This window comes from Paramisgurnus dabryanus, chromosome 12 (genome assembly GCF_030506205.2).
Source record: "Paramisgurnus dabryanus chromosome 12, PD_genome_1.1, whole genome shotgun sequence".
Classification (NCBI taxonomy): domain Eukaryota; kingdom Metazoa; phylum Chordata; class Actinopteri; order Cypriniformes; family Cobitidae; genus Paramisgurnus; species Paramisgurnus dabryanus.
The window spans coordinates 16,777,133-16,800,289 of record NC_133348.1 but is presented as its reverse complement, the minus strand read 5'-3'; the positions used below and the strand labels follow the sequence as shown (position 1 = coordinate 16,800,289).

The window sequence follows — 23,157 nt, the reverse complement described above, 5'->3', positions numbered from 1 at the left end:
ATTGATGCATTTTAAGGTTTATATGCTTGCATTGAGGAAAGTTTTTAGGTGTTGTGACTGGTAACCATGTCTTTGAACTTTTCACTTTTTTTATGAAATTGTTGCCAGTAGTTTGTTTTAACTGTTTGTGCGGTGCATATGGCACAGATGTATTTTTAAAATGTACAAATAAGGAGCCCAGATGCAAAACCTGCTACATGTACATGTTGGCTTCTGCCAACAAACTGGGATTTCTCAATGGCCTGAGGCCAGGATTAAACTGATTTGAAGCAAAGGTATTTAATGAACATACCTGTATAATACGTGCCGAGAGCATTTGGTTAATATCATAATCTTATTTTTGACACAGGTGATGTTTAGTGCGTTTGCATCTGACCTTCTCAAATGTTTAAAGGTGATGTGTGTGTAAATTTTAGTGGCATCTAGTGGTGAGATTGCAAATTGTTCACCTCTCAATTTCAAAACACATATGGTACCAGGGTTTCCCGCAGAAAATTTGTTAGTTAAGGTGGTAGGGTTGAACGGGTGGGCGTGGCCGAGGGCGTGTCAATCAAAGGGGCGGGGTGGGGCGTATGCGTCATGATGAAAATTAAAATATTTAAAAGAAATAAAATGTTTTTTTAAACACTCAAATAAAACTTAATTTTGAAGAAACTATAACAAAAAATGAGCAGATACTAGATTATTAATGAATTCAATGTTTTACCTCTAATGGGAATAGCTGCGTGATGAAGTGAAACTAAAGGGTTAATAAACACAAACTGAAGCAGATGTTGTAGAACGTCTGGTGAACGATGATAGATAGCTAAAACGTGTCGTTAAGATTGGCGTGGTTTAACTGGTCGCGCGAGCGTTTGGGCGGAAGTTTGATACCGCGGCTCCGCCTCTGGCTCCATGGACGATTTCTTCTGCGCATGCCCTGACTCCAAACTGACGTTTTTACGTAACATGGCGGCGACCGTGGACGGACATTTTTGGCTTCAATTCATTACAATGGAGGGAGGCGACGTCGCGTCGTCCATCTTTTTTTACAGTCTATGCTCCAGACATGACAGGACCACATCTTATCTCATTTCGGTCGTGTAGTGCGCATGCACGCTCGCGGCGTGAAGCGCATCTGCACTATTCTCCGAGATGCTTATCAACTGGCTAGTTATCCTGATGGTCCGGACCACTTCTTTATCATTTCGGCCGTGTGGCGCGCGTCCCCGCTCACGGTGTGATGCGCGTATGCGCTGTTCTCCGAGATGCACTTGACGGCCTTTTGTGCAGCGATTTTTTTTTGTTAAGGCGGTAGGGTTTCCAAGCTTAGGCAGGCCGCCTTAACTGAAATATGATACGGGAAACCCATAGACTGTAAAAAAGATGGACGACGTGACGTCGCCTCCCTCCATTGTAATGAATTGAAGCCAAAAATGTCCGTCCACGGTCGCCGCCATGTTACGTAAAAACGTCAGTTTGGAGCCAGGGCATGCGCAGAAGGAATCGTCCGTGGAGCCAGAGGCGGAGCCGCGGTATCAAACTTCCGCCCAAACGCTCGCTCGACCAATTCAACCACGCCAATCATAACGACACGCCCCGTTTCTATAGCATCAAATTACAAGCTAAAATGAAACTTACCACAATAATGAAGACTTGAACATATATCAGCGTGATGATAACTACTTGAATGGACCAAAACCATCTTTCGGAAACTTTTATTGGAAGTGTAAATAATTTTTTTATTTAGAGCAGAGTCCCATTCGTTTGAATGTAGAGGGCGGGGTTTATGACTTGTACTGCAGCCAGCCACCAGGGGGCGGTCAAAGAGCCAGAGGCTTCACTTTTCAAGGCTTATGAGGCACACCCGGGGAAACCCCACCACAGAACAAACACGTGTGAGACAACGTAGGGATGAAACGTGCTCTGTTGAACAATTTGTTCGTTTAGGGCTACTGTAAAAACATGAGGCCGACTTCCATGTAAGGGGACCTGCGCTGTATGTAAATAAAAACGACTAAATTTAAGGTAATCAAAATAATACGCTTCATTTTGTAAGGTCTTTATACACCACTGATAATATAGTTCTGTATATTATATTCAATTTCTGTCAGGAGATCCTTCAAAAGTTACACAATGCACCTTTATAGTGGAAAAAATATAAATTCATCATAAATTCACCCTACAAAAATGTACAATGATCATAAAAAAACCAAATAACGAACCCCCACCCCTTACCCCAATGTCACAGAGGCAAAAGCAAATTGTACAAAAATGTACAAATATGGTTGTACGAGGCCACCTCATAAAATATGGATGTAATAGCGTTAGTCATATGGCATGACATTATTTTATTAAAATATTTGATTAATTTCATTTGTTAATTTTGTTTGGTATAAACTATAAAATCATCAGACATTTAATAATCAGCATTAAAGGTTATCACCCCTTCCCCATGTTTAACTTCTAAAGCTGTTTGTACAGAGCATACAGAGCTGCTTATCAGTGTTACGCAATTAAGCACATTGTTTGTTTATAGGATCTGTGAAACCTGATCGAGTTTAAAGAAATGCCATTCAATTTAAGTGGGGCATAGGTGTCATAACTGTGTTTTTCAAGCTGTGGAAAACAGGTATATAGAGAGTCTTCTGTTCTGTCAGACCAGTATGAATATGTCCATTTATGTCCGCTTGTTTTACCTCACAGACACCAGGGGGACAGAGCAGTGATTTCTTTGCACGAGTAACGTACCTGTCAAGCTCAGCAACCGCTTTCCGGCTGTTCGACAAGCCCAAGATCCTTCAAATAGAGCTGGTGATGGTTTCAGAGGGTACGCAATTATGTCACAAGCTCTCTCAACGTTTCCGGGGCTTGAAACCAAAATGGAAAAACAAACAGGAGTTTGTGTAATATCCCTCTCACGCGATGTTGAATGAGCTGCAGGACCAACGTTGGGATGTCTGCATACTGCAGGGCAGCCTGGTATTTCGCACATCTGTGAGGGCAGCGTGTGGTTGTAAATGTCCACTGCTGAAGCTTCAGGCTTCCTATTAGTGCTTACCAACTGTTCTAACAGTCCATCAGCCCATATGTTCAAACACTCAAAGTCATGTGGTTTTTATATACTCCGTCTGTGTGGCTTTTAAAATTGCGGTGTAATAGCATTCGTAATCTATGGTTGAATAGATGTCATACAGTATTAAAACAAACGATTTCAAATGATTAGAGATTCGCTATGAATAAATTGCATGCACTTAATGTGTTAGTTTAATTTCATGCATTGTGCTAAACAACTTGTATGCTTAAAGCGCACCTATTATGCAAAATCCACTTTTGGAAAAGTTTGGACATAATGTGTGTTGGCAGTGTGTGTACACAAACACCCTACAATGAAAAAAATCCACCCACTCTTTGTTTTTAATCCCCATTAAACCAAAGCAGTCTCATTAGACATGCCGTTTTGATTCTCTTATCAATGTGATGTCACATTGATTAAGCCCCACCCACTAACAGTCCTGCATTCCCTCAGCGAGTTGTACTCTGTCCACTAGATACTATTGTCTCATACTGTATTAATCAGATCTATTTGAACTAAAAACGTTCACTGTCTGTTTTTAAGGAAGTAAGAAGCTGTAGCTCATAGGGCTGTCACTTTTTATTCGATATTCGAATATGCATTCGAACATGACGTGAAATATCCGTATTCGAACTATAAATAAACCATCCGGTTTTTAAAATGCTATGTGTGGCGCATTTTTTACAGTTAACACCTCGTAATAGGAAGGAGGCTGAGAGTGAGACCGACGACAGCAACTGTGCGCACGAGAGGGAATCAAATGGGACCAAAATGAACCTCATGTGCATGTAAAGATAGAATTATAGTTTGTATATAAAATGGCATATTGTTTATAGTGTTAAATATTATAGCAGAATAAAAATACACGAATACGTTCGCATTATGAAATTAGCATGTATGAAGATAATTTCATCATTTTTACAATGCAATGTAAACTTTATATTAAACAACAACAGCATTCGTCTTGTAAACGGATTTGGGTGCTAGATATTCAAATATATTCGGATACATTGCATGATATTCGAAATCCTTTCGAATTTGATTTTTCTTAAAAGTGACAGCCCTAGTAGCTCATTTGCATTTAAAGGTACAGATATTAAAACAGCGTGTTTTTTGCTCCAACCCAAATAGGGGCATTTTGAACATGCTATAATAAATGATCTGTGAGCTGAAACTTCACAGACACATTCTGGGCACACCCGAGACTTATATTACATTTTGTAAAAAGGCCATAATAGGTCCCCTTTAAGCACAAGGTTGTGATGGACACCCAGACTACTGCGACATACTTTGCTGGGATTGTGCATTATTGTGATCCAGACACCTGATTCGGGTAAAGGGCGTGTCTGGATTACCACATGGGTTTAGATACTCATGCTTTCTGTGGATGGTTACAGCCAAGCTTTATTTGCTGCTGAGTTTTGTGAATAAAACACAATCTATAATCAGCCTTATTTCCATAAAAAGGAGACATCTTTGTGTTGAAAGAGTGACCATATCGCATTTAAATGCGACTGTTTTGCAAATTCACATCCTTAGATGGGGTGGTAGCCTATTTGTTAATTTATACTTTTAGTGAAACAGTCACGATACATTTCGCTTCATTAATCTATAAGTATGTTTCATCATTCATCTGGTATATTGTTTGCTGTTTAATTTACCCACACATTACAGTTAGGCTGTTTTTAAAACCATCAGTATTGTATTGTTGTCTGATAGAGTAGAGAGTTTGGTGCTGCAGGAATTACAGGATTCCCTTTAACCGTGAGTTAAACAGGAGGTAGCAGACGTCTTCGCTCCAGGAAATTAAAAGCTACAGCTTCTTCCTTTTAACTTCTCGCATAGTCTCTCATCTTGTGCCAGTGCCTCAATGTATAGTAAAGTATTAGTCTTTGACAGCCTCTTTGCCACAGATACATAGACCTTCACCTTTATTCGGATGGTTATAGAAAAGGGCAAGCAGTGTAAATAATCATATGGGGTCTTATGTACTGTACATGACTCTCAGTGGTTTGCCATTGGTCAAATTGAAAACAAAAGTTGACATATAGACAAGGCCGTAACTAATGTGTGAATTGTGGGTATCATGGCTGTCTATTGATCAATATTACTGTATTTTTGTAGCCCCCCTGCAGTTTTGTGGTCTGCAAACCGACAATTAATATCTGGTTAGCGTCTATTTTAATCTTTAGTGCTGGGTAAACCAATGTAGAGTAGACTGCTTAGTTCAGGGTAGATGTCCATTTGGAAAACTCTGTGAAATCCAGGCTTAAGTCTCATTATCTAATTTTGAGATTAGTGGCATAAAGTTTGATTTCACTGATTGATTTTACTTTGATTTTAATCTTTGACCTTAGTTAGTCAGTATTAAAGATATCAAGGTTTAATTTACACAGAATGTTCTTTACATTATGTAAAAAAGTTGAATCACAAGAAATGACTTTAGCTGGGTTTTGATGTTTAACTAGTCATTGATGTAATCTTGCATTCTCACAACGTTTCCCATTATGTATTAAAACATAAAATCTCTGTACAAATATTAACATTTGTCTTTGAATAATAAAAATATATGTAAAAAAAACATACATATTTTTATGATTTTTTAACATTTGTCATTTAGTGGACGCGTCATGTCAGTGCAAATTCTGCTCTAAAGATCTCAGATCTGCTTTAAAGGTCAGAATGCCCCATGGTTGCATAACAACAACCCAACATTGGGTCATTTTTAACCCAGCATGTGTTCTGTCCAATATTTACCCATTTTGAGTCAAAAATAAACCCAGCCATTTTTAAGGTGTGCTTTTTTTGTAATGCAGCACTTTGCTTTTTTACGAAATATGGAAATATATATATGGCAACACATTAAGCATTTCAGTAAGGAACCTTTCCAGTTACCAGGCTACATTTTTGGCCAGTATTGTTTAATATTGTGAAAATCAGCACATTCACTGAATTCAAACAATTCCAAAACCTCTCAAATCTGCAGTATTACTGCTTTTACTGCCTTGAAGACATAAAAAACAACCAAGATCTATACATAACCAGACAGTACCTCATACAGTATGTTGTGAATTTATAGCTTCTATTCATATACTAAGGTTTTACTTCATGTTTATTTAAACCGTAAATATAAACGGGGGGCCTGACCACCATGATCACTCACCATGTAGGAAAAATGTGGAGACGCAGGCATTGTATAGAAGTAGCATAAATAAAGTAAATAAATGAGTGAGGTAGACCTATGTGAGGTAAAGCTGATTGTAAAATAAAGATGTTTCTTACTAGCCAATACCCAAACTATTTAGGATTTTCTGGGTTTTTATATTCAAAATGACCCTATGATGAGTGTTTAGATGTTCGTTGCATAGACCTCTTTGTCTTTCAGTAAAATTGCAAAGGTCCATCGTGATTATTTCCATGTTTTTTGACGTGGTTTATGAATAAGAAATATTAAACATACAGTAGATGTTGCTATGGAAAAGTTTACCATTAAAGTACTTTTGACAGTTTATAAATCTTTGCGCATATCACTTTCATCAGCAAAGGTCAAATTATCATTCTTACAATTTGATATAAACCATGTATGATTCCAGCTCCTAATAAAGTAACCGGCCAACCGCCGACTATCTCCAGATTGTCTCTGGATCTCCGTAGTAACCTGCTTCAACCCTGACTTTTGCTGTGATCCATAGCCAATGCAATATGAATGTGTTTACCAAAGTATATCTGCAGACCTGAACCTGTCAGAGAAGCACTAAATCACCTGGATGTGGGTTGAGTAAACCCAGAATGCCAGACTGGAGGTCAGAGAGGTTTACACTCGACCCACAGGCTAGAGAGGAATTGACAGATAAACCCTGGGGGGAAGTCCCTGCTGTAAAATTCCTCACCTCTTCTAGAGACATGCGTCTGCCTTCAGAAGAAAACAAGGTGGACTTGTCTATTTTTGTTCTTAAACTTGGAACCAATATTGACCGCGGTGGTCCACGATATCTATTTTAAGTAATACTTTTAAAAGCATATAAGCTATGTTGCAGTTTGGTTCGAAGCACATGCTAGTCAAGATGCCTTCTAATAACTTTTTAACCATTAACTAATGCAGACTTAATGCCACAAAACATTCCGGGAAAGGTTGTCGGCTGTCATTTATTAGATTTGTTGTTGCACAAGTGAAAACAAACAAAGGAAAAAGCAAACAAACATCTGTTTTAACAATGTCTACCATCTGTTTATTATTCTGAAATATGTACCAAAATAATTGCCATACATAAAAATAGCATTTCGCAAGTAAAAACTAAGTAAAAATGTTTACAGTCAAGCATTACTAATTATACAAAAATAACAACACAATAAAGATAAAAACAATGAAGAACAAAACATCTTCAACTCAGTGTGCAAACTGTTTATACAGACGGAAATGCTTCCCTCTTAGGCTGCACTCCACGATAAATTATTTAAATAGCATTTATCTACACACAAACACACACACACACACACACACACATATGAAACAGTCTTACAAACAGAGACAACAAACAGAGCAATAATTTATAATCTTACAAAAAGTACTGGACATTTGAAGGAATATAAAAGTTGTATTCCTAAAAAAAAGTTGTCTTCCGCTTTACTTTATTTTCCATTGGTGTGTTGGGCAGGGCGTTTCTTCAATAATGAATACTATTTACAACGTGCTACAGTAGCAATAAGGCAAAATTTGTTTTCTTTAAGCAAAGGAAAAAGTCATTTATAAAAACCTTTTGCTCGATCAAATTACAAAACAGAAATGAGGTAATATTTGTACATCAAAATTATCCTTTCTCTCTCTCTTTCTCTCTTCAGAAAGGCAGTCAAACACACTATTCAGAAGACCATCTCCTTACAAGTGATGTACGAATGGTTCTTGATTTAAAAAGGCATTGATGAAACTTGGCACCTCACAAACTTGAATGTGAAGTTTTGTTTTAATAGTAAAGTTATTTTTCAATATGGTGCAATAAATATATTATTATATTGTGAGAGACAGACAGCCCCCTCGTAAGCTTCTAGAAGCAAGATTTGGCAGTCCGGCCAAATGATAAGCATTTCTAAGTGCTACATACAACTATACAGAAGCTCAGCTTTCCCTTAACCTCTTGAATAACACTTGCCTCAAATTATATTTGAGAAGCACATTAGATTACTTGGTAATCTAGTGTCCATATGTGGTGAGTCATGTCCTGTTATAGAGATAGTTGTGGAACATTCATCACTTTGGAGAATCTTCAAACCTAAATCCAATTTCGTTTCACGCGAGTGAAACCTTTCATTATGCCATTTCTAATGAATTGTTAAAATGGTTTAACCATCTAGCCCTGAGAAAACTATGCTCGCTAAACCATCAGATGTCTCCCACCAATCCTTTATGAACGAATATGAAACTTAAGAGACTTAGCTAAGCAAAATTTTAGATAGACATTAATATATACGAATCCTATTAATAATTTTAAAAAACTATTTTTTTTTCAGAAACGGAGGGGATAACATATTTTGTTTTGTTTTTGTGTAAGAGAGAGAGTGAATGTTTGAAGTGCATAGCTGTCTGCCATGGGAGCTCTTCCCATACAGAGCTGATTGAGGTTTTTAAGAGAGAGATACTTGTCTTCCCATTTAAGCAAAGCAAGGAAGACTGGTTTGTTTTTCTGCTCTACCTGCTAATGGTGGAGGAGTCCAGATTCTGCATTGGTAGCTAGTTGGTGTCTATCTCAACCAGCGACGATTACATTAAAATTGACCGCCTGCTTTCTCACTCCACCAGTGTGTGAGCAACAGCAGGAAAAGTAACATCAAATCCGTCCCCGGACTTAAATATTTGAACAGAAAGGTGCATTCTTTGATAAACTTCCTGCCTGTGCAATTACATATCTGAAAAGAAAAAAAAACACAGTGTTACGCTCACAGTGATCCATTACAATGTTAAGTACATGATTGTAAAACATGATCTAATAAAGGTAATGTACCTCTGCATTCATATTTGAGGTCTGAAAAGTAAACCATCTCTTGTGAGAAAACAAAGAGACCCAGTCTTCCACCTGCATATGTCTTGTCGTAAATTCTACCGGAATCTGCCATGATTTTTTTGCCTTCATACATGACCACTCTATAAAAAAAAAAATGACAGAGAAAATGTCAGTTTAACCAAATGTAAACATTTATAATAAGTTAAGACGGCTGATCTATTTAATGATACCTTATGTGTCCAGTTCTTGGTCTGTGGGTCAAGTGCCATCTGTAAGCAGTGAAGTCCTTCCATCCAACGTTCTTTGGGTCATGCCACAATGTGCGCACCTATAGAAATGTAAATATAAAGAAATGTTGTAACCATGCCACAACAAGGCTTTCAAACATGTTTTTTTTTTCAAAGTGACTGTAGAAAAGCGTACCTGTCCTGGAGTATCTCCGGTGTGCCAGAGAGCGTTCCTCAAATGCTCACCAGGCCCGGTGGTGGAGTTAACCACTTTGATTGACAGCCCTGAATAACCCTGTGCTTTGGTTGGTGTGTGGGACCAATAAGTCTGTGTGATCTGCTTCCACATAACCACGTAGAAGCGAGAGCTGGACTGGTAACCGAAAACAAATCCGGCGTAGTCGTCGTCTCTGTCCGTGTTAATGAAGAAAGTCCCGCTAAAGTCCACAGCGTTGAACTCATCAAAACCTTTAAATTAAGTAAGAATTTTAATTCACAGGTTGCTATGGTAAATTCAATGCTACGTTTTTACTAAAAATGCTCTTACCGACAGCAATGCCTGGGTCACAGTTAACTGTCTGAACAAGTTCCTTGCCCTGGTGTCGAACAACCCAGTTGGGATCGATCTGTGAAGTGCCCTTGGGATCCAGTGGTACCATCTGAAACTTGCGGAAGTCTGTCTCACTTATGTCAACGTTCTCTGGGCACACATCATAGATATCTGGAACTTTGTCGTCATCAAAATCATCTTTACAAGCATCTCCACGTCCATCGCCTAAAATCAAAGAGGTTAAACCCATGAGAATAAATCTTAACATCACATCAAACACATTAACATCCAAAACTGCCCTACTGACCATCAGAATCCACTTGATCTGGATTGGGAACCAATCTGCAGTTATCTTTTTCATCAGGGATGCCGTCGTTATCATCATCGTAGTCACAGGCGTCTCCTTTGCCATCCTTGTCATGATCGGCCTGGTTTGCGTTGGCAATGTATGGACAGTTGTCTAGGTTGTTTTGGTGGCCGTCCTCATCGATATCCTGGTTGCTGTCACATTTGTCTCCAACACGATCAGAGTCAGAGTCAAGCTGTGGGGTGAGAGTGTAGATTTAGCAAATATCCAAATGCCATGCTTTCTCCTAATGAACCCATGGGAGCAAGAAATGAGATGTAAAAAAGCCCAAATTATCTGAGCAATACTAGATCGTTTTTACAATATTATCTGTCTGTTAACACATTTACTGTTAGTATAAAATCATCTTATTTCCTTACATTCCTTAGGAATATTCTGTGACTAAACTGATGCTTAAATGAAACATTTTTGTCTGTTATGTTTTGATTATCTAAGACTTTCTTTATTAAAATACTTCATTTAAGTTCTGTGCTGGCACACCTATCTGTATAGACTTTCTCATGATCCTGAAGCTTGGCACTACCATGCTCACATTTCAGTATCTAATGAGGAAAGGAGGGGTGCATTCCTTCGCTTCAGTTAAGCATGGCACAGGTGTGATCTGCAAGGATTGAGAGCCAACTGGGCATGCTCAACCCCACTGACAAATCCACCCCTCACTAATAACCATTCTTTACCTCTCCATATATCCTTTGGCACGACTGAGTACCCTTGAAAAGCCCCCTAGTGCTTTATTGTGTAGCTATAGCTTCAAGGAGATGAACTCTCATACATAGCTTAGTAATTACTGATTACCCTCTGGGTATTTTTGGGATTTAGTTGATCTGAACATATATGACAGACTGAGATAGATACACAATAGAAAGATAGAATATGATATGATTGGTAGATTTATACCTGGTCTGGGTTGTGCTCCAGAGGGCAGTTGTCACACTGGTCACCCACTCCATCTAGATCTGTGTCTTTCTGGTCTACATTGTACAGATACGGGCAGTTGTCGTTCTCATTCAAAATACCTGCCAAACAAATTGCATAATGGTGAATGATGTGCATCTATTAAAATGAATGCTGGAGCATCTATGGATAAGAACATAAGAAATATAATTTCCTACCATCTCCATCAATGTCAATGGCACAGGCATCCCCTTCACCATTGTTATCTGTGTCGGTCTGGTCCGGGTTGCTGTTGTAGGGACAGTTATCGCAGCGGTCTCCCACATCATCACGGTCGTAGTCGTACTGTCTTGGGTTGAACACGAGTGGGCAGTTGTCCTTTTATAAAAAAAAAACTTAATTTAGATCAAAACATATGGCAAAACACGTTACCCATTCTCCACATGGTCCTCTCACGTGAGGGATGTTACAGTACTCATATGTTAGGTTTGTAATTTGGCTGTGCCTGTGTAGGTCTATTTAGAGGAGCGCAAGGATGAAAGTGTGCCTTATTTCAGGATTTGGACCAAAAATAATATTGGATTAGCCAAATACAGTGGAAGTCTTTAAGGGCAGTACCTCGCCGTTGGAATTTGAGGTTTGCGTCCAAAAAAGAAAGTTTATTTTACACAGCACCTTTTTCCACATTTGAGACCGTAAGCTTTACATTTTGGGTGGCTTTACTTTCTTCATTCATACACAACTCGAGTGTATAAATATTATTTTAACTGACTGGAATGAGAGAACGTGTGGAATGTTAGGAAAATAATAACACTTTTATATTTACCCGATCATCAGTAATGCCATCGTCATCATCGTCATTATCGCATGCGTCGCCGACTCCATCCTTGTCGTAGTCTTCTTGGCCAGAGTTTGGAAGATTGGGACAGTTATCCTTTAAAAAGTTAAGTATATGTATTAATTTAATACAAGTTTTGCATACTGTGTTTTTGTTGGCTCTATGACATTGAATTAAATCCGCACTAATGAAGCAAATCTGGTCATTTTACCTTCTTGCATTGATAGGTTGCATTCTCCACACACACAAGATCAGAATTAGGCCAGCCGTCAAGATCCGTGTCCTCTCCACAGATGTGTCCGTTTCCAGCAAAGCCGGGCCTGCACTCGCAGCGGTACATGGGATCGGCAAAATGGCCCAGGTAGTTGCAGCGAGCGTTCTTGTTGCAGTCATGGCTGCCATCGAGGCATGGATTACGCGGCGTGCACACCTGCGTCAAAGACATAGCGGTCACCACCCGTCTGTTCGCGAGCAGGTATTCACCGGTAATTTAAAACCTTTCAGCGTTTTCTCATTTACCTGTTTCTTAGAAGCGGCGTCCTCAACCCCTTTTCCAAACGGCTGTGGGCCGGTGTAGCGTGTGGGGCATGGCAGGCAGTTGTAGCCGGGCACTGTGTTCTCACACCTGTGGACTCCATTGAATTCAAAGCAAGCATCGGGGACTTCCTCACACTGTAAGAGAGAGAAAGACATTGTTAATTTCCAGTTACCAGTGTGATAAGAATTTTATTTTATTTTTAATACTCGACCTTACCAAATTGTATTAGATTTCTCTTATAAATCAGACTAAAAATTCTGATTCTTCAAATAAGTATATGTATCTTATTTTTAAGCTATTTAGATGCAGTATACAAAAAGAAACTTCACCTCATTGATGTCTTTGCAGTCAATTCCATTGCCCGTGTAACCAGTGGGACATTTTCCACATTTCCAGGATCCATCTGGGAAGCTTGTGCATTGGGCCCCAGCAAAGCATGGATTCGAAAGACATCCATCTATGGATAAAGTTATGGAAATAAGTGAGCGATTTCAGTCAAACATCAGTCTCAGGCTAAGTTTTGGTTGACGACATTGCTTACCAATTGGGCAGGCTTGTTTGTTGCATTGCTGTGAGGCCTTTACATCTCCGACACACTCTTTACCACCATACTTAGGTACTGGATTATTGCAAAGGCGCTTACGGCTTTGAAAGCCACCCCCACAGGTAGTGGAGCAAGTGTCCCAAGGAGACCATGGTCCCCAGCCACCATTGACTATGAAAAATAAACCCATTCATCATTCATTTGCTCATATACACAAATAAATGTTTCACCTGTGCAAGTTTTCTATTCACTTACTTGGACAGGGTGATTTCTCACACCTCTCGGTCTGTCGGCCTTCACCTTGGCAGTCTTTGCCCTCCATCTGCGGAGTTGGAGAGTTACAGAGACGAATGCGGGTGATGACACCGACACCACAGGTAACAGAACAAGAGGACCAAGGTGACCAGTGACTCCAGCTGCCATCTTGCTTGACTAAACAAATGAAAGACAAATGTTACTTTTCTCCTCCACATCGACAGAAACCCTAGACAGGTGTCATCACTGGCCACCACTCACATCGCTTGTCGCACTCCTGAAGGTAGCAGTCTCTTGTCTGCACCGATGTGCCTTCGCAGTTGTTATTGATGCGGTCGCAGGAGCGCCCGCGCTGCTGAATGCCCCTTCCACAGGACACGGAACAATGGGTCCATTCAGACCAGGGGGACCAGCCGTCCTCAGCAGAGTCACTTGCTGTCGAGAGAGCACAACGAGACAATAGTAGAGCTATTCCTTCTTTCTGAAGCAGCAAAAAGCTTTTAATACTGGTCCTTAATGGATTCAATTTAGCCAGGGCAGATTGTGACAGAACACACCAGGGAACGCTGGCATGAGGCAAACAGTTGGAATGCATGAGGAAATGTCAGTGTACTTGACTCACAGGGATACCTTTGAGTACCTTTCCAAATCTGGAAATGGAATTCGCAAAACACCCTTCATTATGCCTTAAGTGCTTACGCGTGAGGCTGATATTCATTAAATTCTTTGCTATGTATGGCCATAGCACCAGTATTTTGACTCTATGCCAAAAAGCACCAATTTTCCATCTCTATTTAACCAATTTGGACAATTATGGTCATTTAGTGATTCGGTGATGCACAAAGCTCTACTGTTCCATTCATTAGTCAAACTTCAGTCTGTTGTGAGATGTAAGAATGATTGTGAATGTCTGGATAGCAGCAACTTGTATTTTTCTAATACAAAAGCTTTTTTAACATGTGTTACAGTGCGTTCAAGTGGACACTAAAGCACAAAGTTTGTCAGTACTTTGTGAGTTTGTTGTCAGACAATGTATGTAGTTTAGTTAAACTTACGGGTTCCACAGCGAGGGCAGCACTCCCCATCAGGCACTGTGGCGTTCGCACATGGTATAATGGGACACGAAATCTTGCGGCACAATGTTGCAGAGTTCTGCAATCAAAAAAATAACCATCATTAATTTTTCGTTACAGTATATCTCAAAACTTAATATTTTAGAGTTAATATTTCTCACTACTATTTGTCAAGGTGCTTTAAGAAGGAAGGCATCTACTATTCAAGTATTCTCTTTAGTTACCTCAGTTTCCTACTTTTAATTAAAGGCTTGATGTTTCAGGAAATACACCCAGCTTAAGTCTGCTACAATGGACAAGACTTAAGCCAGCACTATGTATACAAGGCTCCTATCTCTCTAACACACAAATTAGTGGCTTAATGACAGAGCAGGGCGCTTTCAGGGTTTAACAGGTGCATGTCTGCAGAGTATTAGGTTCCTACCTGGCAAGTGCACTCTGTGCAGTCATCTACAGTCCATTCGTCCTTGTTTTTGTGCATTATTCCGTTGTGAAGACAGACACCGCTATGGACACCCATGTGATTCATAAGCATGTTATTCTCATCTGTCTAGAAATACAAACAGAAATGGGGGTTTTGTTATGTGGGCCATGTTATTCACCCAAAAATGAACTTTTTGTCATCATTTACTCACTCTCATGTTGTTACAAACCTGCATAAATTTCCTTCTATAAATTTAAAGGTAGATATTTTGAGAAATGTTTGTTGTAACCAAATCGTTCATGAGCCCCATTCACTTTCATAGTATTATTTTTCCTACTATGGAAGTAAATGGGGCTCATCATCGGTTTGGTTACAAACATTCATCAAAATATCTTCCTTTGTGTTCTTTAGAATGAAAAAAATTTATACAGGTTTGGAACAATCTTCAATCCAAGTTTTATACAGTTATTTAAATCTACATACAACTACATCTACTGTAAAGTTTTGGTATTGCTAGGTAAATGTTTTTTTAAAATGATTAACTTAATCCTTACTACTTTGCGGAGTTCATTGGATAGCTCTTGCACCACCACACCAAGACCTTTGAGTTCCTTGAACATGCTGGCCATATCTTCACAAGAAAAGCCACAGATCATCTGAAGGTCTGAAATGGAAAAATATGTTAAAACTGCATGCCTATTCTCACATTACACTTATATTTTCTACATATTTTATTGTATCATAAAAATGATATAATAAAGATATGTTATGATAAAAATATTACCTTTTGTTTTGTGTCCAGTGTAATCAGTTCTGATTGCAGGTCTGGATCCATTTATGGTATTTTCAAGGTTGATAAAATTAGACATTGTTGCTAAAAGAAAAGAAAAGAAAAATGATTGAAATAAATATGAAAGTTTAGTGCAATGTTAACAAAAGCCAAAGTAAAAACGACTAAAGAGTTAAGTCTTTTTTTGCTTTTATTCATTCATTGGCAACCTCAGTGCGTCTGCCCTCAGCGTTATTGAAAGACATGAACAGCATTGCGCACAAGCAACCCACGCTGAACTCCCAGTGTCCATTTATCATCATGATATTTAAGTGCTCGCCCAAAGTTAATGAGTCACACACATTGTTGCATGTGTTCGGCGTAACACTTACCGCGTTGGCATCCTTTATTCCTCAGTATAGCCTCCAGTGTGGTCCCGAAGACAAAGCGCACGTTTTGCAGCACGCCCTACAGAAATGACAAAATAGAGTCATGCATTTGGCAAACGCGTTTATCCAAAGCGACTTTATAAGCAGTGCATTACAAGCCATTACTTTGATTAGTAGGCTATTTGTGTCCCTGGGATCGATCCTACGACCCAAGAACACACGCTGATCACATTTACGCTAACTTTATACACTAAACTCACCATGAACTTGTCCTTCACTGCGCCCTTTCCGAGCCTCAAGTTCGCCACACCTGGGGTCTCCTGGGTGAGAATGTTTTGGATAGAGGCATCAAGCTCCGCCGTATTCACCTCCTCGCATCCCACATAAAATTGAACCCTGTCCTCCTGCACGAAAAGCGTGATGTTCTTCCAATGTCCCACCGCCAAATCCGCTTCATCGATGGACACGACCTGTTGTTTATTCTCGGTGGAAAAAACTATGTCCAGGGTGTTCGCCTTCCCGTTGGAAATGATCTCGAACACGGCTCCGGACCCGTCCTTTTTCTCTACGCTCAGGATGCTTCCCCTCGTCTTCTTAAACTGCTTGAAATTGGCCAGGAACAGAAATCCTCTGTCCGCGTGAATGGAGTCGATCAGGTCCCTGAAAGCGCTCTCGGGAACCGGGGGAATCAGGTCGGGGTTCATGATCTTGTAGGCGGGACTGTACGGGTCGTCGCCTTTTACTAGAGTGACCCCGTGATTTTTCCTCGGCACCTGGATGAGCTCGAACAGGTCGTAAACGCTGTTGTCATCTCTACTTTCTAAAGATTCAAAGTTGAACATTTCGTTAAAATTTTTCGTTTTGATGTGTTTAAATACATATTGGCAGGTGTATGATCAAGACATTTTAAAAGCAATATTTAAAAGTTTATTAATATTGTTATAGGCTGAACCATCGCTCACCTGCGAATCTCGCGCTCTCGCAGTTACAAAGCATCAGTAGCAAAAAGATCGCAGCTGATTTCATTATTGCGCTTATTTTTTAACCTATCACAAATAAAAAACATATATACAAATTAGTATTGAAATACAAACAAATATAACCTAAAAGTGTAATATCCACAGTCAAAAATAAAGGAGAAACGCACCTTTCCACGCGTTGCAACCGTTGTAAATTTGTAAATCCCGGGTTAAGGTGATATAATTCCTAAAAACGAAAAGAGTTGAAAATCTTCCCCTTAACCGTGATCTACACTACAGCATCCACTCTTCCTGTGCTGTAGTTTCAGTAGCCAATCTAACTATCACCAAGAGAACAAAGTGCTATTTAAATAGTTTCATGACATTCCTGAGCGCGCGTTTCCTCCAATCACACGCTGGCATGGAAAAGGGACGAGCTTGCGCTCTTACCTCACAGCGCGTGCGTCTGAGTACACGCGAGGAGAAAAACGCACAACATTCCAATGAGCGAATTCCATAAACATACTTTTGATTTCCCTGACCTCAGCTTCCGTTTAGTGGCTTTTATTAGTCCCTCTCATGGTCGTATTTTTTGTATCCAGTGGTCGTATTTTTTGTATCCAGGTGTTACTTTTCATTCCCTGATTCCAGTCATTTAATATCATTGACGTTTATCAATCCAACGTACCCCAGGTAAAAAAGTAGTATACTTTAGTGTATTAGAAATATGATTGAAGTACATGAAGTATAAAACAAGTATGCTTCTACTTGTTGTACTTAATTTAAAGAGTATTTAATATGTACTTTTTAAAAGTATACTTCCAAAAAGATATAATTAAGTTCAACTTAACAGTCCAAAAAATAAGTATACTAATTTACCAGTAATTCAATTATCTTTTAAATGTACTTTTTGAAAGTATACTTCAAAAAATATGTAATTAAGTTCAACTTAAGAGTCCAAAAAATAAGTATACTAATTTACCAGTAATTCAATTATCTTTTAAATGTACTTTTTGAAAGTATACTTCAAAAAATATGTAATTAAGTTCAACTTAAGAGTCCAAAAAATAACTATAATGAATTTACCAGTAATTCAATTATCTTTTAAATGTACTTTTTGAAAGTATACTTAAAAAAAGATGTAATTAAGTTCAACTTAAGAGTCCAAAAAATAAGTATACTAATTTACCAGTAATTAAAATATTTTTTAAATGTACTTTTTGAAAGTGTACTTTGTTGTCAATGTATTTTATTAAATTGTATAGAAGTTTATTTTTTTTAAGTGTATTAAATTTGACATACTTAGAGTGACAATTCAATATACTTATGGGAAGTATATTTTTTGGAAATTAATTGTTAATTTACTTTTTTAGCATACTAGGATCTCACTTCATTAGAAGTGTGACTTCTGTACACTTTATACAGTACACTATAAAATAAGTGTATTTTTAGTTGCATATCAGAGTACTTTCATAAAATACGTTAGAATAATAAAATGTAGGCTATACACTGCATGAAAAGAGCTGTATCCAGACAAATACGGATGGGAAATCCCTGCTAAACTTTAGGTTTGCCAGATAAATGAGGCAGAGTGCTTGGAAACGTAATACTCAGAAGTAAACTCGTGAAACATCCAGAAACCTTGTGTATATGGATGTATACTGGTGGAAGTTTCTAGGAATCCTCACAGCTGGTTGTAAGGAGTGCTGGTTGTGAGGTGTGAAGGGTTAATGACAGAGTTGCTGTCTCTGTTTTCAAAGCTGGGTGGGGGGTTCAAGGCAGCACATAACATAAAAACATTATATATCTACAAGTGTGTTTACTAAATACATGTATTATTATGCTAATGTAATTTAATTGATAAAGGTTTTTTTTATTTAAGAAAATCTGAGCATCACTCAAAATAACTGTCAACATGTTTGTCAACTAAACATGTTTTGTAAACGTTATACATTTTATAAAAATATTTAATATTTTTATTATTGATAAAGTATAAAGAACAAATCAGTGTGAAAACGCAGATTATAAAAAGTACATAAAGTGCCAGCAGAGGATCCAAAATAATGAGAAAAAAAAAAAAAACATCCAATGCAACTTGGAAATTGTAGTCAAAATACATCTACAGCAGCATGCTAAAGCAGTACCAACGCCAGGGCAAAATACTCAAATTCCCAGAATGCACCTGCACCCACCCATTCATTCCCACCAATCAGGATCAACGGCATTTTTCAAACCGCTACTGACTCGTTTTCATGCTAAACAGTACGGCTGAGGTAAGTTTGACTTTCATTCCTTTACATCGCGCAGATCTGTTCCATATTTGTTCCTATTTTGTTCTTCACTGTGATTATTTTTGTCTTTATGCGAGAAGTGTTTTAATTTAAAGCACACACAGGAAACATTAAGAGTAAGTTATACACTGTACACAGTAACGTTAGGAACTTGAACATGCGGTTTTTCAGTGAGCAAAGTAACATGCAAAATGCCTGATAAACGAATCAATTCGATGTTTAAAACTTTAAAAATAAAACGGCAAGATTACTTGTGTTGGAGATGTTCAGCTAACTGTAGCAAATGGCTCTTTCTGCTATTTTAAACGATAACCTTAGACGATTTCTGTTGTTTAAAAGCTCATTGCTGTAGGTAAGTTCTGATAGATGCTGCTTATTTTGCAAGCCTGTTTTAATAGCTTTATTCTGTTTAGTAACCAAGCCAGCTTCACTTTAAGTTTAAGATAAACTAACGTTAGATGTTGTTGTAAAGAAGCTTGGAGTCAAAATATATTTTAAAGTTGTATGATTGTCTTCTTTTTTAATATGATGTCTATCCATGTTTGTGTTTACAGAGGTCATGTACCATGTGGTCGACCTTGCTGACGCTGAAGAGGTTTCTGTGTAAAAATGATGTAAGTTAAGTTTAATCTTTTAATTTAATATTGTTTTAATTCATGCCCATGTCATGCTGGCTACCAGTCAAATATCGCATACAATTAAAAATACTATTAATCACCAATAAAACCTTAAAAGGCCCAGCACCTTCGTATCTTAGAGAATTAATATCAGAATACAATCCAACACGTACACTGCGGTCGCAAAATTCTGGTCTCTTAATTTTCCCTAGAATATCAAAAGTGTCTAAGCTCTGAAATGATTTGCCAACTGGTATCTGTGAATCAGACACAGTCAATCACTTTAAATCTAAAGGGACACTTCACCCATTTGTATTAAGCTTTGTATCTTTAGAACCCCAGTCATGTTTTTGAATGGTCATGCATCATTTCCTGAGACAGGAGAAATACAGATTTCAGTGTTGCACTTCCTTCTTTCAATGATGTAAAAAATTATAATTTTGCATCATTGAAAGAAGGAAGTCCAATATCTTTGTTGAGGTGGTGAGACTACAAACACCCCTTTTTTTAGTCAAATAGGCACCAAATTCGAAATGTATGTTACATTTCCACTACAAATATGAGACACTTTCAATAAAGATTAATGTTTCTACAGGTGAAATGCTCCATTAAAGGATAATTCTGGTATTTAACACTTTGAGTCTTATTTCTGGTTTGTTTTGGATGAACTACAGTGATGGACACTGTAATTTTGACAATGGGTCGTGTCTTTTTTTGACTCGTTTAGAAGCGTCTCTTCACTGCTTCAGAGTGGAAGTCAAGGGTCATGCACAAACATGTCATTAAAACAACACTTAACCTTCATTTTCAAAACTGTCCCTTACGAATATTAACCATGGTGGTAAAAGTGTAGTAACCATGTTTTTTTTGGTCAATTGATTACTATGAGCAAAACCATGGTTTAACTATGGTTTTTGAAAACCATGGTTGTCAAAACCATTGTTATTTTGTGGTAGCTATGGTTTTACTACAGTAACCATGGTTTTTTTGGTCTTAACTGTAGTAAAACCATGGTTAATTTTCGTAAGGGGTGCTACTCACCGAGTGGTTCTTGGTGTTCGTTGATGATTAAAAACAAGTAGTGTAGCGAAATACAGTTTCTGTGGTGTTTTATTTGGCATTTTGTAAAATTCCATTGACTTCTCTTGGAAGACTCATTGCTCGCTGATATATCACTCTGCCGCCGGAAATGGAAAAGGGTCTGTTTACATCTGGTTGTAGTTTTTTCGCTCGGTTTCTCTCAAAAGGCTAGCATGAGCAGAGCAACTGTGCCCTCGGAGTAGGGCACAAATTTTTCCCATATTTGATGGCTCAGTGACCAGCCTTAGGTTTGAATTTGAGCTCGATTGTGACTGTCTATACGCTAGACACCAAGTTCCGTTCAGCATCCTTGTTAGGCAAAGTGGTTGTCGCCATCAAGTGGTCAAGAGTGTGCTAACGCTTCAGACTCAAATATAGAGCGGAAGTATATACGTGGTTGTGAGGTGTCTGAAAAAATAGATCCACTATAGCAAATAACACGGATTGAAATCATACATTGCTCTGATATATTTGTTTTTAATCATCAACGAACACCACAAACCACTCTGTGAGTAGCACAGTTTTGAAAATGAACGTTAAGTGTTGTTTTAATGACATGTTTGTGCATGGCCCTTGACTTCCATTCTGAAGCAGTCAAGAGACGCTTCTAAACAAGTTAAAAAGTCAAGACACGACCCATTGTCAAAATTTCAGTGACCATCACTGTAGTTCATCCAAAACAAACCAGAAATGAGACTCAAAGTGTTTAATACCGGAATTATTCTTTAAGACTTTTTTTCTTTAACAAAGCATTCACATAATTTGTCTAGTAAATTATACTTATCTCGCAAAAGTTAGCTTGTACGGAACAAAGCATTCACATAACTCGTCTGGGTAATTTACTAATGCCGCAATAGCTAGCCTGTCTGGAACCGAGCAGATATTAAAACACAACACTGTGTGACACTGCATTACATGTGAATGGCCCCTACGCTAATAGGATTTTGTTTCTCTCTCCCTGTCTCGTCCTCAAACCCGAGGACATTGAGACAAACAGACCAGTTCTGGCTGCCGTGGAGGTCAACACACCACTGATCTACTGGCTGCCCTTCAACGTGATGCCCAGCCGATGCCTGACCACCGACGGAACTAGGGCTGCACGATAAGTCGCATGTGTTTGTCAGGCGCATCTCGTCAGTAATGCCGGTTCCTTGATTAGTATTAAATCGCCATCAGCTGTTTTCAGATGTAGCAGCTTTAACTACACAGAGCCGTAGTTCACTGACAATCGGGGCAATTTCGCATTAATTATCGCGGACGTATCGGCTGCGATATGTATGCGATATGGCCCAGCTTGTCAGGGAACTACGGCTCTGTAGTTAAAGCTGCTCCATCTGAAAACAGCTGATGGCGATTTAATACTAATCAAGGAACCGGCATTACTGAGGAGATGCGCCTGACAAACACATGCGATTTATCGTGCAGCCCTAGACGGAACCCGTTAAATCTCCTTATCCGTTTACATCCCATATATATATATGTGTATATCTTTTCCTCCTAGGACTTTTTGTTCCTCCCTGAGGTTTTTCTCCTAGGGTTTTTTTAACCCTGGGGAGTCAAGCAACATTGGCTTAACTTAGCACCCTCTTGTATACGAGACATTATTAATTTGCTCACTTGTAAAGTTTATTCATAGCCGCTGTATTTTGCTACTTATATTGTCTGTCGATTTTTCTGTTTCCCCTGCTTCTTTTAATGTAAAGCTGCTTTGAAACAACTACAAATTGTGAAAAGCGCTATATAAATAAAATTGAAATTGAAATGTCTCTTTCCTGTTTTACAGATGCAGTGAGGGAGTGATTCCCCAACATCGAGGTGGCAGAGATCCGGGACCTTCTACGGAGGAAGTGCAACAATGCCAGTTACAAGGCCTCCAGTAGTTCAAATCAGAGCTAGATGTCCATATAGTACAAGTTGTTCGCAATTGTTCTCTTCCCGGCATTTCAAAGAAAGTCGACTGTTTAAGGTTCCCCATTTTGCCAATATCTGTTTTGTGTGTTACTTTTGTGTCATTAATAAAGATCCTTTTTTGAAATGCAGTTTGTAATCTGTTTGTGTGCATTTGAACTGAATTGTTATATTATACACTTGTAGTGTAACAGCAATATTCATGCTTAAGTATAACAAAATGGGGATAAAAGTACAAATTAAATATACTTAAAATATAAAAAATACACTATAATAATATTGCACTGAAAGTACGTGTCTATGATGTTTAGGTTATAATTGAAATTCACTTTAAAAACATTATTATTGTCATAGTGGGACACTTTAAAAGCACTAAAAATAGT

General features: G+C 38.5%; 1 protein-coding gene and 1 long non-coding RNA gene across 3 annotated transcripts; one reads left to right on the top strand and one right to left on the bottom strand.

The window, feature by feature from the left end:
- Window positions 1-7,259: 7,259 nt before the first annotated feature.
- thbs1b (thrombospondin 1b) lies at window positions 7,260-17,224 on the bottom strand. The gene is made up of 23 exons (XM_065256892.1): window positions 17,067-17,224; window positions 16,882-16,965; window positions 16,180-16,739; window positions 15,923-15,998; window positions 15,546-15,635; window positions 15,316-15,425; window positions 14,762-14,887; window positions 14,320-14,416; window positions 13,526-13,699; window positions 13,265-13,441; window positions 13,007-13,180; window positions 12,795-12,922; window positions 12,447-12,599; window positions 12,139-12,357; window positions 11,916-12,023; window positions 11,308-11,467; window positions 11,093-11,211; window positions 10,136-10,370; window positions 9,826-10,053; window positions 9,475-9,746; window positions 9,282-9,379; window positions 9,052-9,191; window positions 7,260-8,956 (listed from the first exon to the last, which is right to left on the bottom strand). Exons 2-23 carry the CDS (start codon window positions 16,943-16,945, stop codon window positions 8,949-8,951), a joined length of 3,516 nt encoding a protein of 1,171 aa, XP_065112964.1. The 5' UTR covers window positions 16,946-16,965; window positions 17,067-17,224; the 3' UTR covers window positions 7,260-8,948.
- A 1,933-nt stretch (window positions 17,225-19,157) lies between these two features.
- Window positions 19,158-22,905, top strand: LOC135738629 (uncharacterized). Of its 2 annotated transcripts, XR_012334703.1 has the most exons (3): window positions 19,158-19,521; window positions 19,724-19,783; window positions 21,847-22,905. It is a non-coding gene; the product is annotated as an uncharacterized lncRNA (long non-coding RNA). The 2 variants fall into 2 exon arrangements; XR_010528725.2 differs by having other exon boundaries at window positions 19,158-19,783.
- Window positions 22,906-23,157: the final 252 nt, after the last annotated feature.

Coding starts and splice junctions, on each gene's coding strand:
- thbs1b (XM_065256892.1), bottom strand. CDS start 16,945: ATGAAATCAGCTGCGATCTTTTTGCTACTGATGCTTTGTAACTGCGAG. Junction 13,181..13,264: donor TGAGAAATCACCCTGTCCAA/GTAAGTGAATAG, acceptor TATTTTTCATAG/TCAATGGTGGCTGGGGACCA. Junction 9,747..9,825: donor TGACCCAGGCATTGCTGTCG/GTAAGAGCATTT, acceptor CTTAATTTAAAG/GTTTTGATGAGTTCAACGCT.